The 19,039-nt window shown below is 43.5% G+C and overlaps 3 protein-coding genes across 3 annotated transcripts; 2 read left to right on the top strand and 1 right to left on the bottom strand.

Moving 5' to 3' along the window:
* Positions 1 to 4,534: 4,534 nt before the first annotated feature.
* On the bottom strand, positions 4,535 to 6,339 carry LOC148910282 (uncharacterized). Its single transcript, XM_089032020.1, has 2 exons — positions 5,710 to 6,339; positions 4,535 to 5,107 (listed from the first exon to the last, which is right to left on the bottom strand). Exons 1-2 carry the CDS (start codon positions 6,337 to 6,339, stop codon positions 5,096 to 5,098), a joined length of 642 nt encoding a protein of 213 aa, XP_088888146.1. The 3' UTR covers positions 4,535 to 5,095.
* Positions 6,340 to 14,274: 7,935 nt separating this feature from the next.
* LOC148910281 (uncharacterized) lies at positions 14,275 to 15,198 on the top strand. Its single transcript, XM_089032019.1, has 2 exons — positions 14,275 to 14,579; positions 14,701 to 15,198. Exons 1-2 carry the CDS (start codon positions 14,275 to 14,277, stop codon positions 15,128 to 15,130), a joined length of 735 nt encoding a protein of 244 aa, XP_088888145.1. The 3' UTR covers positions 15,131 to 15,198.
* Positions 15,199 to 15,898: 700 nt separating this feature from the next.
* LOC148910280 (uncharacterized) lies at positions 15,899 to 17,432 on the top strand. Its single transcript, XM_089031572.1, has 3 exons — positions 15,899 to 15,991; positions 16,669 to 16,894; positions 17,115 to 17,432. The coding sequence occupies exons 1-3, from the start codon at positions 15,916 to 15,918 to the stop codon at positions 17,338 to 17,340; spliced, it is 528 nt and encodes a 175-aa protein (XP_088887698.1). The 5' UTR covers positions 15,899 to 15,915; the 3' UTR covers positions 17,341 to 17,432.
* Positions 17,433 to 19,039: the final 1,607 nt, after the last annotated feature.

Genomic DNA, 19,039 nt, shown 5'->3' with positions numbered 1-19,039 from the left:
CCTTAGTCTCTTTGATCCTCCTTCTAATTCACCCGGCTCATAGAGATATCGAACCGTGACATTACCTAATTTCTTTTCATGGGGAAGACCGCCCTCGAACTTCTGATGAAGGACTTGTGTTCCACGTGTTTCTTTTTTATGGCATCCTTGGGTTTCATTCCCGTAGCCCTGGCCGCCTCGTTGTTCAAAGCCGCGACGACCTGGGGGAGCCTCTGAGTCCATTCCCTGTTGCGTTTGGAGGGATCTTCCAGCTCTTTCCAATACTGGTACCCAAAGAGACGCTCGGCCAAGGTCTTATTGAATCTTTCGACGATGCTCTGACCCCTGTGGTACTCTGCTTTAGCTCTTCTAATCTTAGTGTCGTGGTCTTTCAGGGTCTTGGTAACCACGCCCATAACTCCGTCCCCGCATCCACTTGCAGCAGCTTAGGCCATTTCAAGACGCGCTTATAAACCCTACCTAGGGCTTCTGCGACTTTCCCCAGAATCCTTGCTGGTTATAGGTTCGGCGTCCTTGTATCTGCTTGCGATATCGACTACGGTCAAAGCGTACCTATAGGTCTTCTTTCTCACCTTATCGTGCGGCAAGAAAAGCAAATCCGCCTGATGAACTTCATTGGGGTATTTACGGTGAAGCTGGGCCTGGGAATGTACTTAGGCACGGAAGATAAACCTGCCAGAGGGTTTGTTTTTTCAACCAGTTCTTAGCCGTTTCGTCTGATACCCTGGCCGCGGTCGCGAGTTTCTTGATAGCTGACGCTCCTCTCCAATAGCCTTCCGGCCCATAGTAAATCCTTTTAAGTTTGTCCTCTACGCGGCCCATTATATGAATTCCAAAACAAGATTGATATTGCGTCCGTTAAAATCCACCGTCTTTCCGTCCACTTTAATGGTAATGTTTATGCTTTCTACCAAATTAGACAAGTCATAGCTCAAAGAAATGGGAGTGTATTCTACTGGGTCAAATGGATTACCTTGGGTAGAAACTTGGACATAAGAGAAGACTTTTCTCCATTGTTTTGTAAACTATGAACCAAGTCGCAATAGACTTCATAAGAGGATGCGACTTTCCATTTCACATCATATGTACTGCCGCTATTTATCGTGGTCTAGTAAGGCCCAGGAGTTCTACCAATGAACTGTCCTTTAAATTAGCGCTTCCACTATTTTTCTTGAATTTCATTTCATGGGGTAATCCTGTGGTAAGAGTATATCCATGCTTTGCTAGCTCCTTAGCCAGTGTTATGGGGGTGTAATGGGAATCTGGTATTTTTGGTTTGGTGCCGGAAGTTCCGATGACAAAGCCATTAATTAAATTATACCAAGAATTGTACAAAGAGCAACTAACCAACCGAACCCTACAGGCTTTGATGGGAGGATTCAAATAAGTAGTAAAGTTATTTTTATCGCTTTCCAAAAAGACGATCATTATATTAGATACGCCAAAGCCACGCCTCCGGCCAGCCCTGCGACTCCTACAAAGACCAATTCATTGTCTTTTTGTTTCTTAGAAGGCTGGTAGTAATTCTTGAACTGAGGCTTTTTCATTCTAAAGTCGGGGTGTGCTTGCGCATAAAGTTTGAAGGCGTAGTCTGTGTTTTCGAAGTTCTTGTCTGCCTGCATTTTGTCTTGGTAGTTCTTGTCCAACCAATCCCTGTAAGCTTGTCTTTTTTCATTCCAAGCTGCAACGTCCCTTTGATATTTCTCCAGCGCTAAGTCGTGTCTCTTCCTCTCAGTGGCTAAATCTCCGCTTTTGTCACCTCTAACTAATCTATCTAAATATTGGCCACCATAATTAGCTCCAGTGAATGCTAAAGCTGCAATGACTCCACCTGCGACTAAGCTAACCATTATACATTAGGTAGGTACTTTTCCTTCCGTAGATAATCCTTTACCATGATAGCCCCGCCAATGGCAGCGGTCATCTTAGCAAAATTAGCGAAGCTCTTGCTTGGGTCTTCAGTAAAGTCTTCTTTGAGCACTTTCTTACCTACCCAACCAATACCCGCAACAATAGAAGTAATGATAGCTGCCTCTTCAACAGTTTTCAACAACGCGGTCGACATTATATTACAAAGCGAGAAGGAAAATCTAGGGGTGATAAATCTACTCCATTTCAGGGATCTTACTTTTTCTAACAGCCGGTTCCACAGGTGCGTGATATGTTGGTGGCATATGCACGGCCTCCCACTTTACTTTTGGCTTCGTAGCCCGCCATTGTAAGTAGAGGCTGCCTGCTGCTATAGCAACTCCTAACGCGCCAATGACGTACCCAGGATTAATAAAGGATTCCTCTTCTTTTTCTTCCGCCTTTTCTTCTTTTTTGGCTTTGTTCTTTTTATTCATCTCCGCGAGCTTCTTACCGGCAGCGACTCTGCCCGGTGATTTAGCCTTGGTAATCTTGGTATCTTCTACGGGTGGTTGTTCTTCGGTGTCACTCATCTTATATTAAGGGACTTGAAGGACTTGACAAGTAACTTGATGACGACTTGACAATGACTTGGCAATGACTTGACAACGACTTGACTAAGTACTTGAGAATGACTTAAGGACGACTTGACTAAGTACTTGACTAAGTACTTGAGAATGACTTAAGGACGACTTGACTAAGTACTTGAGGTGACTTGACAACGACTTGACTAGGTACTTGAGGCGGCTTGATCAGGTACCTCAGCAAGTGCCGCCTGGAAGACCTTTTCGACTTCTCTGTCCTTCTTGAAGTCCTTCCAAGATGTTCCTAAGGAACCTAGTACCTCCTTCAAGTCGACGTGCTGAGCTACGTGCAAAGCCGCAGAGGCGACTGCCATTAACTTACCGCACTTCAAAGACAACCAGCCGCAGGTTATCTTAAGTTCTTGGGATATGACATAGTCATCTCTTATGTCCTTCCGCAGTTGCTCCACGTCGTCTATAGGCAGTGCAAGTCCAAGCAATTTAGTTGCAAGTCGGATAGCGGAGTCTGCGACGGCGTCTGTGGTCTTACTTGCGAGGGCAGCCTCGTACCTCTTATGGAACTTTTTGACTTCCTCTTCCGACAGCTTATTAACCTGCTCATGGGTAAGTTCCTTGCCTATCATTTCTTTACACTTCCCAGATGACACAAGGATGTTAAGTTGTTCCTTGAGGTTACTTTCATCTAACTGTGTGGGGGCTTCATCTATGAGCTGCTCAATGTCCATATATGTTAACGTCATACGGAAACCTCAAAGAGAAGATCATCTTGGAATGTTGGTGCGTTTTTAAATGCCGCATGTATTCGTGCAGCTGTTCCTTGCTTATCTCACCGCCGTAGTCGCTTAAAATGGTTTCCAGGTCAGACTTGCTCGGAGTATAAAATACTACGAGAGAGCCTATGTTTTCCCTGAAGGGCTTAGAGACGCTGGTAAGCTGCTGCGAGAGCAACCAAACGCTGATATTGTCGTGTCTGCCGCTGAAGGCGAGCTTCACTAATTCGGAGGTGCGCCTTTTTACGTCGTCCCCACAGGCAATGTCATCCAATATGAGGAGCGTCTGCGTATCTTTAGGGAATTGCTTATGCCAGAACTTCAAATGGCTGGATAACTCGTTAGGATCTAAGATATCTACGAAGAAGTCGTCATCTTTCACTCCTATGCCTTCCCAGGTGCGGTTATTCACGTAGGTGGGACAAAGCAGCACTATGTAGTCAAAGCGGTATCTAAAGGATCCTAATAGCTGCTCCACGATGAACTGGGTCTTTCCGCAGCCGGTGGGTCCTACTATCAGAGCATTGCAGGGAATATGATTCGGATCCATTATATATACAATGGACCCAGTGGAAGCAGTGCAAAGAATTGTCGCCGACGCAAAAGATAAAAGAGACACCATAGAAATGCAAAGGGAAGAGATAGACCGGTTAAAAGAGCGCGTACAGGAATTGTACGATGAAATGTGTGGTCTGAAGCGTGCAGAACGGTTTGGCGCGCTTTTGACAATGGCGGGCTGGGCTAAGGAGTCCATTAAGGACTTCATTCGATATCCCCCATAGATATATGGACTGCATTACGTGCGAACTACCTGCTGACTGCATAATCCCTCCCAAAACACCGATACCCAAACCGTGTAAAAAATACACCTGCCGTCACTGTAATAAGGTATTCTCTGAAGAAGACTTCGTTGGACATTGGTGTCCCGCGGATACTAAAGCACAAAGGACTTTAGACGACGCTCGAGAAGAGTAAGAGGTCGCAAAGAAGATCTTACTAAGCCCCCGGCAGGGGGAATTAGCATAGGTCTTTCTTTTTTATTGTTATTTTGTTAAATGCTGCAAAGAGGCCTCAAGTAAGGGTCTATTTTTTATTGTTATTTTGTTAAATGCTGCAAAGAGGTCTCAAGTAAGGACCTATTTTTTATTGTTATTTTGTTAAATGCTGCAAAGAGGTCTCAAGTAAGGACCTATTTTTTATTGTTATTTTGTTAAATCATCGTAATCGAAGAATGGTTAACATGATTATCTTTTTGCTGGTTTCAACGATGAGAAAGAATGATGCCTCATCTTTTAATGGGGGGTTTAACAAAATAACAAGAAATAATAGACCCTATCCTAAAACCCTCTTACAGGGTTTAACAATTTAACAATAAAAAATAAGGTGTATATAATGAAGTGCGTGCAATGTGATAGAGCTTTTAGTAGCAAGCAGCGACTGCAATACCATCTTTCCAAGAAAGTCTGTCAGAAGACCATCAGCACTGTTTGCGGTGACTGCGGTAAGGAACTGTCCACAGTACAGGCCCTACGATATCACCGCGAGCATAGAGTCTGCCTTAAAGGTCATTGCCGCCGATGCGATGAACCCCTCTTCGAAGAAAACTGGCATAAGTACCGCTGCCGTCGCTATGACCTCACAGATGTGGTCTGCGAGACCCACGGCGATTTAGCAGAGCGATGTTGCCCCCTTGAAACCGGCCGGGTGCTCACGCGACGTAAGAAGGAGATCGACGAAGACTTCGTATGCTTCGACGACTATGAGGGTGTAAGGTGGGAGAATAGGGAACACTGGGATGGCATCTGCGACCGATGTGGCTGTATACGTAGCGGCCAACATATTTGGTGCTGCCTTTACGATGGCCCTAAGCCCTTAGATCATTATCTGTTGGTAAGAAAAGAGTGGAATCTACTTAAGGTATAATGTTACCTTACATCGCAGCGTTCCTAGGAGGTGTGACTATTACCTTATCAGCGTATGAAATGGCGGAAAAAATGAGGGTAGACACAGCAGATGACTACTTATCCGCCCATGAAGAGGATTAGTCGCACAACGGATTATCCTCCGCTCGACGTTCGATGTCAAACTTCCATCGGCCGTTTACCTTACCATGACTGCGTAGGTGTGTATATTCTTCACCCTGCAGTATGTATCTCACACAGTCAGGCGCCCAAAGGCTGTATTCCTGACCGTCGCGTTCTAAGACCAACCTCAAACGGTCGATGTCTTCGAATGCGACGTAGTTTTTTATTCGATATGAAACGCCTTGCGACAGATCTCGCCAGTGTGTTTGTTCAAGAATCATTATACCTATGAAATATTTTAAGGTGCGTGCTTAAAGTGTCTTGACCTTTGAATGCCTTAATGCACCAAGGGCAAGGAATGCGAATACCGGCAACATATTCGTCTATTTCCCTGCAAAGTAGATCATAATCATTGCTTACGATGGTTAAATATCCATTTTCTTCATATCGTTCCAACATTACCTTTTGTTTCTCGGACAATACGCCGGTGCCTTTGGGTGTCTTCAATTCTATGCATAATCCATTGTATTTATTATGGTTGTTAAGGATCAGCAGATCAGGTTGACCTGCCTGGTAGCCTTTCCGCCAGCTTTTAATGCGCTTACTTGCGGTGTCCTGCAGTTCTCCAAGACCTGGAACTATGATTACGTGCGAGTAGAACCTACGCACCCTGTGTACGGTTCTATCGTGTATGTCTGCCTCCGTTTCTATCTTAAATGCCATTGGATTTGAACCATTGAATCGCTTCTCCATATCGTATTTACCTGTCTTCCTTAGCGTGGGTAGAACGTCACCCAACACCCATTTCCTGAACTTTTTTGCTTCAGCCTTTTCAGATCCGAATATCAATTCGTAAAGACCTTCCTCCGTCAAATACACGGCATTGGGTTGTGCGTTAAGGGTGTCACGCTGAGTTACACCCTTTAAAGACTTCAAAGTTACCCTGTTTTCCTCTGATACGTGATCAGACGCCGCTTTTCTGGAATTTACGTAGCCCAACGCCGCCGCCACCTCCTTCGCTTTGAAGTAAAGTTTATCGCCTTGCACTATGCATTGCAGTTTGTTGTCGTTGTTTTCGAATACGCGAAGCATTATATACCAACGATATTTTAATACGCAACGCTCTTTAGCTGATTCATTTCTACGCTCAGTTGCGCGTCTGAGACTACGAAAATGTATGCGTTTATCTTATCGCCGTCGCCCGCGGAGGCATTCTTGGTGCGTTTGATCTCCAAAGTGATACCATCCTGCGTATTTACTAAACGTAAACCCTGGCCATGTAGGTCTTCGTCGTTAATGGTGCGCATGTCAATCCACAGCGCATACTTATCCTTAAAGAATTCCTCGGGGCTAATTTGGTCGCCAAACTTGCGCATGGCCTCTCTGTACACGTCTGCAGGCTTTATCCCCTGGGAGTAGACCTTGTTTGGAACGCCGTTTATGTTGACCCCCACGTTAGTAATGTTGGGGTTGTGAAAGGCCTCGGAGTCGCGCTTACCGGCTTCGTAGGGTTTGGCAAACACCAACATCAGCCCCGTGAGACTTCTTCGGGGGAGGTTAATGCTTTGGTTGATAACCTCGTCCGTCTTATCCAGGAAGCTAAATGTCTTATACATCACTACGTGGTCGTAAAGGAATGCCTTTCCGGAGCTGTATTCCATGCCAGCGCTACGGGCCAGCTCTTCGCTGTACACGGTCTCGTACTGCAGCTCTAAGTTGGTGATAGAATAGGGATCCACGGCTCCACTGATTGCGCTGTCCATGCCTCCTATGACATTTGTAGTGTCTACCAAGGTTACTTCAAACTGTAACTCGGATAACTGCCTGGGGTAGTACACACCATGACTCGTAATTACTTCGAAATCCAAAGGGATAACGTACTTGCTACCATAGGCAGTCTTTACCCTCGTCGCGTCTGCTACTGCGGTTGCTCCGCTGGAGTCAGTAGGCGCGGGGTTAGTATCGCTGCGAAGCTTACGAAGAATAACGCTTCCAATTCCCTGCTCTATCTTTTGTGCACGGTCAAAGGCTGTTAGCCACAGGTCCTTATACGTGGCGTACAAATCGTACCTATTCAAATCCAAGAGGGATTCCCCTGCGAACTTGATTCTCATCTTAGAGACGAGGTTCCTACCCACATTATTGACGGTATAGCGCTTGTCCTTGGTGCTTGGCTGCACCGCTAGGTCGAACCTTAAAGCCAAGGTACCAGGAACCAATACTAGGTTATCCGTTAGGCGGGGTACGCCCACATACAGCGTCTCACCTGGCTTTGCGCTAGAAGGCGTGAATGTAACCCGGTGAAAGGTGCGTTCTGCTTTCAGTCCGCCGACCTGCTTAGGTAATATGTTGGGGTTTAACTTTGAGCTTATCATATATAATGGAAGTAAAAGGAACGGATTTTGATCCCCTTACCGAAGAAGGTCAAGTCGACATTAACGACGAAGAATACGACGCATGGACTACAGGCGCGGAAACCGACCCCCTAATCTACGACATGGCCCTAGAAAACACGTACGGCAGTAGGTGGAAAAGCTTCAAGACCTCCTTGAATCGCATGTGGCGCGAAAAGAACCCGGGTAAGTCCGTCCCCGAGTACATAGAACTTCGAAACATGGGTGAGCAGGGAGCAACCGCGCGGGAAACCGTAGAGTGGACAACGCAAGAGCTAACGCAGCGCTATTCCCACTTCGAGGCCGACGACGTAAGGCTCACGGAACGCGGAAACAAAGTCCTCATAAGCGTCCAAGACTTGAGATTTCCTGACAAAGACCGCTGGACGAAACCGCAACCCCTTTTCGACGACAATGGTGAAGTTAGGGGTGACGTGGCAAGATTAAAAGGCTTTCAACTAGCTACCAGAAGTGCGTTAGAAAGGTTGGCAGCCTTGAATGAAAGGGTCGCACTAGAAAAACACGCCGAGGAACTACAAGAAACGTTGAAGGAAAAGGAAGCAAATTACGAAAGACAAATACGGCGGCTAACCGATGCTCACAAGAAAGAAATCGAGGGCAAGAACGAAGTCATACTGCAACTCAGGCGAGAAGCTGAAACGGCTTTAGACGAAAGAGACCAAGTCCGACACGCCTTCAATCTTGTTCTAAAAGACCTGGATATGAGCAAGGAAGAAGCTAAGAACTTGCGTATCACCATAGCAGACTCTTTAGAGGAACGGCGGCAGTTGGTTGCCGAAAATAACACTAAAGAAGAGCAAATCCGGCAAATGAGACAGGCCATCGAAGACCTGGAGGGGCAAATAGAGCGGCAGCAGGAAATAATCAATGACCAAACTCGTACTGAAGAGGAAAGGGAGGCAGCTCAAAGAAAACTAGAAACCCTTCGAGCACGCCATGCGGAATTACAAACGCAAATAGAAGGTAAGGAAAGGGAGTTGGGGCTTACCACCAAGGAAAAGGTAAAAAGAGCCCTTTTGAAGTATGGCGTTCCACTGGCATTTGCGGTCGCTATTAGCACCGTAGTAGGAGTTATCCTTAGCGCGCTTAAGGCTACAGGCGCGGGCGTAAAGAAATTAGGCAATGGGCTGACGGACTTAGGAAAAAAGATGGCAGCCGGTCTTCCTGGGCTGCTGGGTTCGGTTGTTTCCTTGGCACTTAGGACCGGCGGAGAATTGTTAAAGTTCGTGGGGAATAACATTTGGATATTAGTCGTCGCTATTGGGGTGGTCCTCCTGAAGAAGATGAAGGCTTGATCTTCTCATCGGACGGTGTCCTGCTTTGAGGATAATGAAAGACGGTATTAGCACCGCCCTGGTAATTTGGAACCAACGGCAACACACTCATGGTAGAAATGGGCTTATGACTCCAGGCTGCATTAGCGGGCCTGCGACCTATGCGATTTATCCCAAACTTGCCGTCATCAGAAGTGACTTGCAACTTAGCATATTTACAATTGGCTAGCATATGAAAAGTCACTGGCGTTAGGTCTTCAGTGGATCCAGTGTAGGGCTCCATCGAAAAATGGGTAACTTTCCTGGTGTTCGTTGAAGTTCGATAAGGAAGCAGGGGCTTATTATTCTCATCGATAAGCCTAAACCCCACATTCGCATGCGTATTTGCATTAATGCTAATAGTGCAAATGACCAATGCAGTGCCCCCAACCTCAACCCACAGTCCGACGTCATGCCAAGCGCCGTTGTCATATCCCTCTTCATCTAAGCGGTGGGTATAACGCGTTTCCCTCACGTATGGATTCATATATTACAGGGAACAAGTTCCCTTCTAGAGGCTCATTACCGTCAAAGTGCTGATGGTCATGTGGTTATAGACAGTATTCCTTTGATTTTCTATGCTATTTATGCAAACACTCCCGGTGTCATCTACTCTTATCTGCAGCTTTACCTTCCCGTGGCAATCAGCAACCATGTGGAAAGTCCAAACGGAAAGATTCTCAGAGCTATTCGTTGGCGGCTCTACTGAGAAATGCGTGGGCTCTCTGTTGTTCGTCTTCGCGCGCATGGGCTGTAATACTCCATTGTCGTCGCAGAAACGAAATCCTATATTCGCACTGCTAACGGCCCCCAAAGAAATGCTGCATAATATCAACTTCTTTCCGGAGTAGTTCAAATCCACGGACATCCCCGTGACATCAACCCAAGATGCTTGGGTGTATTTTTTCTCGCCTGTGTAAGTCGTATAAACGCAATCTACTCCAGTTACGTAGGGGTTGTTCATCGCCATATATAATAACTCAGACCAATGCTTGCAGCTGCTAGGCCGGCCTTTAGTAAGTTATGGTCATATTCCTCAGGTATCGCAGGCAGGACCTTCTTTGATGGTTTCTTAACTACGGGTAGCTTCGTTTCGTGTGACTTTTTTGGCTTCTCTACGAAGTGAGGAATGTTCCTAAGAGTGTCAGAGTTCACGTCGTTCACCCCAAACTTCATATCCTTAGTAGCTCGCTGCAGTTTGTTGTTGTATCCTACTACAGAACCAGTATTTATAGATAAATTACTAGGCATTAACCAACAACCCGGGGCTACTGCGTAGTCCAACCTCGCCTTAGAATTTTGTATGGCTAGTTGGTAACGCTGTACGCCCTTGCTAATGTCGCCCTCCAAGATTGAACTTTCAAATAAGATCAAGGCTTCGGCTCGCGTTTCTTCTGCGGCGCCAGTATTTCCGATTATGCTGGATCGGGTGTTTACCTGAGCTCCAAGGATAGAATACACGTAAGCTTCTATGCTGCGGTTTAAACGGGCAAGGCCGGCTTTGGTTAGTCCTTTACCTTCTGGGGGTATGAAATTAAGATATTGCTTTGTTTGCTCGTCGTTGGTAATTTTGATAATCAGTGGATTAGCCCCTGCATACTTACCGCCCTCGTCTTTGAACAAAGGTCCGTCTCTAACTTCCTTAGTGGTCTTAGCGTTTGGTTCAAAGAAGGTGCTACTGTCGTGAGTTTCCTTATGATACCCAGTGTTCCATCGTAGATTCAATGCATGAACTTCCTTATCACTTAGCTCGTGTCCGCCAATCCCCCAATAAGCCCAAATATGTCCCAGACCATTGTTAGCGCCGGCAGTGCATCGGAAATCCTTCCCTACAACGTCAAACTCCTTACAAAGTCTGTCATAAGCCGGCACGCTGTATTTATTATCTCTTGGATAAAACGTGGCATCTCCCGGTAATGCAGTAACGCCCATCTCATGCAGTATTCTTCTAACCGTGAAGTGAAAATGAAACATAAATATTGAATTCTTCATCAAGCTTGCGCTTACACCACAGCCGCTAGTGGCACACCAAACTGCAAAGTTTAGTTGCTGCGGCCAATAACGCATGTTAGGACCGCTTAACCATTCATGAGATTCCTTAGCGGTGGTATGAACAATGGGTACGTTTTTGAAGATATATCGCACCTTTAACGGAAAGGAATGCTTGTTAAAAATCCGCATGTTCAACGTTAAATCCAAGCTTGGATGTTCATTAAACGTAACTGCGGGTATCGGATAAGTACTGGTACCAAGCAATAATTCCTTTGACCAACTGGATTCAACATGCGTTGGCGCTGGCGTTGGCTTATGCATTGGCGAATGCTTCAGTTGATCGTCTATTTGATTAACCAGCGTAGGCTTCAAATCCTCGTTGCTGTACATCCTAGAGCCGTTGAAGTAAATCCCATCAGGCCTCCTTTCGAACTTACTAGCATCCGCGTGCGGAAACATCTTCCTAAAGGCCCTCCAGTTCCAGTAATCCCGGTTGTCGTGATGTGGCTGCTCCTGTATATCATTCCCAAAAGCGTCGTACATTAGTATATATAATGGATGTTATACCATCAGCGCCTAAGTTGTACCCAGATGTTCCCTATACTACACCTAATGAACTAAACGCCGAAAACTTTCGTCTGAATAAAGCGAACTTAATCCTGGCTTACTTGGAAGGGCAGGCAAAACACTATGAAAAAGTTAGAAAAAAGTACGTTAGAGCCCGGAGTACGCTACATAAGATTGCGATAACTTCAGGATCCATGTCCGTGGCGTTAACAGGCACCGGCGTTGCCACCTCACTTACCGGGCCTGGAATAGTCGTTGGCGTTCCTTTGGCCAGCGTTGGAGCCGTCTGCGGCATTGTTTCCGCTGTTACGACAGGCATTATGAAACAGTTGTCAAGCAAAATATCAAAACACGACACGACAATAGCTCTGTCAAGGGCTAAAGTAAATACGATCACTGACCTTGTCTCAAAGGCTTTGCGTGACAGAAAGATAGACGACGTAGAATTCTCGCTTATCTTAGCCGAAGAGGAAAAGTACGAGAAATTAAAGTCGGACATAAGGAATAAAAAAACAGTCGTAAAAGATCTTTCCGAGGAATCTCGCAAAAAGATCTATCAAGAAGCGAAAGAAGAGCTTCAAAGAAAGCTTGCTCAGTAAACATCTGCTTCGAAAAGAGCGTGACAGGATTTCGTTTACATATCGAACGGCAGTCTGGAAATTACGCGTAATCTTATGCCATAAGATTTATACCATAATACACGGCATGACCTTATTTAGTAAATTATTGCGCGTAATATAAATTATTTAGCGAATTATTACGCGTAATATAAATTATTTGCATGACCTTATTTGGCGAATTATTACGCGTAATTTCTCATCTTATGCCATAAGATTCACTATCTTCTTGGAATCCATCCTAAGAGGGGGTGGTTGGGGTCGATTTCGTGAAATATTTCGTAGATTACGTCAGGGTAATAAGGAATATCCTTATCCAGCCGACAAAACATCCACTCGGCTTTTGTCATATCAGAAACCTCGGGAATAGACTTACCGGTAATTTCAGACAAAAGATAGGGAATAGCTTTGTAATATTTCCCTAGTTTTAATTTTTTCAGCGTTTTCCGTAGACTTTGCGGGGTTGTCTCTTCTAAGTGGTCTATGATTTTCTTCTTTACTTCGTTATCTAAATATACCGGTCGATAACCTTGGATATGACTCATCCAGTCCCTAAAGTATTTTATTCTTTTGTATGGCGTCTTCTTACGACCTCCGTTGGAATAATATTGCTCTTTGGTAGCACAAGGCACGGCATTACGAATATTCTTACCGCACTCGTAACACTGTGCTGACGTGTCGTCTTCTATTTGCATTTTCTTACCACAACAAATATACTTATTTGGTTTAGTAGACACAAACTTGGGTTTCAAGCACTTTACACAGAAATCATAAACAAACTCTTTACATTCTTCGCACTCCATATATAGACTAACATATTTGCGCTGTTGCCCTCAACCACACTTGAGTGGGGTTGTTCCCGTAGGTGGATTTTTGACACGGGTCTTGCCCGTGTTGAGATTGCGCTGGAACCCCCATTCCCTATACTACTTCTATTTGTTTATTTGTTTATTTGCTTATTTGTTTATTTGCTTATTTGTTTATTTGTTTATTTGTTCATTTGTTTATTTGTTTATTTGCTTATTTGCTTATTTGTTTATTTGTTTATTTGTTTATTTGTTTATTTGTTTATTTGTTTATTTGCTTATTTGTTTATTTGCTTATTTGCTTATTTGTTTATTTGCTTATTTGTTGATGTGTTGATGTGTTGATGTGCTGATGTGCTGATGTGCTGATGTGCTGATGTGCTGATGTGCTGATGTGCTGATGTGCTGATGTGCTGATGTGCTGATGTGCTGATGTGCTGATGTGCTGATGTGCTGATGTGCTGATGTGCTGATGTGCTGATGTGCTGATGTGCTGATGTGCTGATGTGCTGATGTGCTGATGTGCTGATGTGCTGATGTGCTGATGTGCTGATGTGCTGATGTGCTGATGTGCTGATTGTTGATGTGTTGATGTGTTGATGTGTTGATGTGTTGATGTGTTGATGTGTTGATGTGTTGATGTGTTGATGTGTTGATGTGTTGATGTGTTGATGTGTTGATGTGTTGATGTGTTGATGTGTTGATGTGTTGATGTGTTGATGTGTTGATGTGTTGATGTGTTGATGTGTTGATGTGTTGATGTGTTGATGTGTTGATGTGTTGATGTGTTGATGTGTTGATGTGTTGATGTGTTGATGTGTTGATGTGTGCTGTGTTGATGTGTTGATGTGTTGATGTGTTGATGTGTTGATGTGTTGATGTGTTGATGTGTTGATGTGTTGATGTGTTGATGTGTTGATGTGTTGATGTGTTGATGTGTTGATGTGTTGATGTGTTGATGTGTTGATGTGTTGATGTGTTGATGTGTTGATGTGTTGATGTGTTGATGTGTTGATGTGTTGATGTGTTGATGTGTTGATGTGTTGATGTGTTGATGTGTTGATGTGTTGATGTGTGTTGATGTGTTGATGTGCTGATGTGTTGATGTGTTATTTATTGCTTCTTTTGTTTTTTTGTGTTGTTTTTTTGCGTTTTTTGTGTGTTTTGTTTGTTTGTTTGTTTGTTTGTTTGTTGTTGTTGTTGTTGTTGTTGAGTTTTATTTTCTAGTAGGAATAATACTTAAGGGGTTTTCGTCTGTTGGCTGGGAAGATTTAGTGGACGATCGACTTAGTTTCAATATCATAGTTTTATATTCAAAATGATATTTTTAGCAATTGCAATTTTTGTCTCATTCATCGATTACAAAAAGAGAGTTTGCGTTGACTTAAATAAATCCTCTTTAAAATCAGTTGAATTACTTGATGAAAGGGATGTCTTGAAAAACCCAAAAGACGTGCCACTCAGCAAAAGAAGCAAACATCATGGCATCTCGTCATCAATCGACCCTCTACAGGAACTAGGAAGATTCGACGAGGCTGCTCTAAGGAGGAACGACAATGGGCTGCCAGCAAAAAGAGATCAATGGCGAAAATCTAACAAGAAGCAGAAGAGTAGCTGCAGGAGGTAAGAAAAATAGATGGATAGACAGCGTTATCTAATTGCAAGTTACAGTTTTTCACTTTTGTAGTTTGGTGAAAAATAATTTATGTTACTTCGTCTCTCCTTTTTTTTTAAATATTTCCAGCAAAGATGTCCGAGTTAAAGCAACAAACTCGACAACAAGTACAATGGAACCTACCACCACAACAACACCACCCACTGCAGCTGTTCAAGGAGACGTCTCAGTAGATGCTACAAGAGAACCTGCAACAAGTACCATAACCCTTGCCACAAGTACAATGGGACCTACCACCACAACAACACCACCCACTGCAGCTGTTCAAGGAGACGTCTCAGTAGATGCTACAGGAGAACCTGCAACAAGTACCATAACCCTTGCCACAAATACAATGGAACCTTCCACCACAACAACACCTACCGCAGTAGCTGCTCATGTGAGCAGTGTAGCCTTGACAGCACCTGCCGTAGAAGGGTCTCAAGATAATATCCCGCTGTCGGGATGCACTACATCGATTCCTATCAAGTGTTATAATGCATATCACGAATACGGTTAATTCAGTGTATAAAGAAACTTCCACATATAGTTGTAAACAGTTGTGATTTTTAAGCGCGCAGGTATTGATAAATGGTCAATCAAAATTCTGTTTGTCTTAATCACAAATAAACATATAAAGTTAATGATCTTTGTATGCGTTTTTATAAGTAAAAATCCTAATTCCTCAGAGCAGTAAACACAGCTTTCGCGTTATGATGTATGGATTCCCATTATATTCCTCGTCAATCATTCTCTGAGAAGGATGTTCTATTCTATATTCATGTGTCTTTTGGTGTGCAACCGTTCAACAAAGAAATGATACTGTTTAGGAAATGACAAATAACAACAACGCCCCAGAATAATAGTCGTCTTCACCATCACCGTCAACGTCACCGTCATCATCATCATTTTCCTATCATGATTTATCTATTCTCGTCTAATTTCTTTCGGTGATTATTTTTCATTCTACAAACCAATTACAACTTATACAAAACAAATTAAAAGTATGTTACTACTTTTTTGTTTCATCCACGATTTTTGACACAAAAAAGTAGTAAAATCATGACTCCCACGAACAAAGAAACTCTTGGAATTAAAAGTAATTCCCCAATGAATGTCCCATAGAGTATTTGTATCTCATGGTTGTAATTCTCTAATAACCCCAGTTGAGCAAATATATTAATCAAAGGCATCGAGTAAAGGTTGACGACGGGGGTCATATAATCAGTACCAAGTACATGCATTTAGGCAGAGAGATTTGATAATTGAAAGCATTTGGTATCCGCACCTTGGAGAGCAAGAGATATGAAGACCATATTTTTATTCCTGATCTTCGCGGGCTTTTCTTTTCGATCCCTCATTTCTGCTCCAATAAATCAAGGTAAATGACAAATTTATTTTCCAACATTTGATTTCTTGGAAATAGATAGTCAATTATTTTTGAACCTTCAATGAAAAAGTTCGTCATTTCGTTCAATCGTAGGAGGATTTCGATTTCATTTCTCTCTTTTTCTTCTCGTGACTTCTCTTTGTTCGTTTGTTTTTTTGGGTTTTTCTTTTTCTTTTTCAATTTTGTGTGTGTGTGTGTGTGTGTGTGTGTGTGCTTGCTTGCTTGCTTGCTTGCTTGCTTGCTTGCTTGCTTGCTTGCTTGCTTGCTTGCTTGCTTGCTTGCTTGCTTGCTTGCTTGCTTGCTTGCTTGCTTGCTTGCTTGCTTGCTTGCTTGCTTGCTTCGGTAGGTAGGTAGGTAGGTAGGTAGGTAGGTAGGTAGGTAGGTAGGTAGGTAGGTTGTTTGTTTGTTTGATTGTTTGTTTGTTTGTTTGATTGTTTGTTTGTTTGTTGTTGTTGTTGGGTTTTATTTTCAAGTAGGAATAATACTTAAGGGGTTGTCGTCTGTTGACTGGGAAGATTGAGTGGACGATCGAACCAGTTTCAATATCATATTTTTTAGTTTTATATTCAAATTAGTTGTGATATTTTTAGCTATTGCAATTTTCGTCTCATTCATCGATTAAAAAGAGAGAGTTTGCGTTGACTTAAATAAATCCTCTTAATAATCAGTTGAATCACTTGATGAAAGGGAAGTTTTGAAGGACCCAAAAGACGAGCCACTCACCAAACGAAGCAAGCATCATGGCAACTCATCATCAATCGACCCTCAGGAACTAGAAAGACTCGACGAGGCTGTTCAAAAGAGAAACGACAATCAGTTGCCAGCAAAAAGAAGACCATGGCGAAAATCTAATAAGAGGTGGCGAAGAAAGAAGCACACGAGTAGATGCAGGCGGTAAGAAAAATGAATGGATGGATGGATGGATGGATGGATGGATGGATGGATGGATGGATGGATGGATGGATGGATGGATGGATGGATGGATGGATGAATGGATGGATGAACAACTGTTATATGTAATAGAATTATGTAGTTGCAATTGAGGATGTTTAGCGCTTGTAGTTTGGTGTAAATTCATGTGACTTGGTCTCTTTTTAATTTTATTGATTTGTAGCTGCAAAGATGGCCGAGTGAAAACGTCTACGAGAAAACCAGGAACATTTGCCACAAGTACTTCAAACCCTGGCACAAGTACAAAGGAACCTACCGGACCTGCTGATGTGAGCACTGTAGCCTTGACAACACCTGGTATACAAGAGACTTTAGATGCGAACCCGCAGACAACTTTATGCCCTACAGAGGGGCTTTTTCGTTGTTATGGTATGCATAGATACGGTTAATTCATTATGGAAAGAAACTTCCTCACATAGTCGTAATCAGTTGATTTGTAATCATAGCATGCAATTATTAATAAATACTCGATCGATTGCAACTTTGTTTCTTTTATTAATAAGTAAATGTAACGTTAAAGATCTTTGGTTATGCGTCGTATTAATTATATAAATAAAAATCAAACACTTCCCTTGAAGATAAAGAAAACACGGGATGTGTGTGCACTCAACCCTGATATCAGTGAAGTGCCAATTCTCGAATCTGCCGGAATCACTTGCCGAAGGCTCAGCACTAGGCAATCCACACAAACCAGCGCCGCCTACAAACAACACCCACTGAAGCTAACTCTCGTCGCTGCTGCCAAAACCAGCATGACGTAAGTGTCCCTTGCCCAGACACTTTGCCTCACCATTGAAAAGTCTCTACAGCAGGCATTACAGGCCAATGACTCGACGACTCCGTTAACTATTGTTGGCGAAGTGTGTTTCTCTCTTTCACGCTCCAATAAGAAAAGTGCCCTCGATACTCTCGTTTTAGTGAACTTGGATGTCGCAATCCCAGTCGGCAATCCCTTTTTCATCACTAACAACACCTCGGTGCGCTTCGCAACTCAGCAAGTAACCGATACAAAGCTAAAGCTCCAAAGCTAGGAACCGACTCAAATGTTGGTACGGAACCACTGTATTATATGTCCTCGCCAAAATATCCTTTGCCCAGCAACAAAACGTGGTACCAACCTCAGCTCACATTGTAGATACGTACAGTGGGGAGAAAGGTGCGCATGCCCAAAGACTGTATGAACCATGCACCGTTCGGCGTCACGATCATAACTGCTGGGCCCGTTTTACCAGCCAAGTGATTCCTCCAGTAAAACTTACACCTCCTTCCCGTTAAGTCACAATACTAAAGCATTACAAAAGACTCTCGCCAAACAAAACCGTCAACTACCCACAATCTACGACAATCCTAGGTTGGGAGTGGAACTAACGCAAACTATCTGCAAGTCCCCACCGTGGCGTCGGCGTACTCCTCTCTTGTCCTCGACCCACGCCATTAAAAGTATGCGCTCTTTCATTGGGCCTTACAAAGTCCTTAGACGTGTCTTTCCGGACTGCTCCATGCTAATCGACACTCTTGATGCTGCGATCTCTAGCCTTCAGTCACAATACAAACTCAACCTGCACAACGGTCTCCTTCACAAGTTTAAACCTGCACAACAGGGCCTCACATCTAACAACACTATTGTTCTACCACGCCTATCAGACACCTTATGAATCGTAACCAAAGAAGGCCTTCAATCAACATTACATGTTTTCCATGACAACCATCTCCACCTGGCAAGCTTTTTTACAGCCAAACTCCGCAAACACCAATTACTTGGCAACAATGCAGAATTGAAGCGTCTGATTGTGCTAGTCGCAATGCTCCCGAGTGTCAAGTACAAACTTGCCAGGGGTTTTCTTTCATCTTATAATCATTCTTCGTCTAGTCTTTTCGCCCTTCTGTCGATATACTTTTGTGTTTTATTCTGCAAACAAACAAGAACTTATACAAGTAATATCAATTAAAAGTAATACCACAATGAATGCCCCATAGAGTATTTGTATCTCAAGGTTATAATTCTGCAATAACCCGGGTAAAGCCAATATATTAACCAAAGGTTGACGACGGGGGTCATATAATCAGTACCAAGTGCATGCATTTAGG

This window comes from Actinia tenebrosa, unplaced genomic scaffold (genome assembly GCF_029948245.1).
Source record: "Actinia tenebrosa isolate PJP-AT-01 unplaced genomic scaffold, QUT_ActTen_1.0 PGA_scaffold17__23_contigs__length_9995812, whole genome shotgun sequence".
In the NCBI taxonomy this organism is placed as follows: Eukaryota; Metazoa; Cnidaria; class Anthozoa; order Actiniaria; family Actiniidae; genus Actinia; species Actinia tenebrosa.
This window is presented reverse-complemented; position numbering and strand designations above follow the sequence as displayed.

Coding starts and splice junctions, on each gene's coding strand:
- LOC148910281 (XM_089032019.1), top strand. CDS start 14,275: ATGATATTTTTAGCAATTGCAATTTTTGTCTCATTCATCGATTACAAA. Junction 14,580..14,700: donor CAGAAGAGTAGCTGCAGGAG/GTAAGAAAAATA, acceptor AAATATTTCCAG/CAAAGATGTCCGAGTTAAAG.
- LOC148910280 (XM_089031572.1), top strand. CDS start 15,916: ATGAAGACCATATTTTTATTCCTGATCTTCGCGGGCTTTTCTTTTCGA. Junction 15,992..16,668: donor TTCTGCTCCAATAAATCAAG/GTAAATGACAAA, acceptor CTTAATAATCAG/TTGAATCACTTGATGAAAGG. Junction 16,895..17,114: donor CACACGAGTAGATGCAGGCG/GTAAGAAAAATG, acceptor ATTGATTTGTAG/CTGCAAAGATGGCCGAGTGA.
- LOC148910282 (XM_089032020.1), bottom strand. CDS start 6,339: ATGCTTCGCGTATTCGAAAACAACGACAACAAACTGCAATGCATAGTG.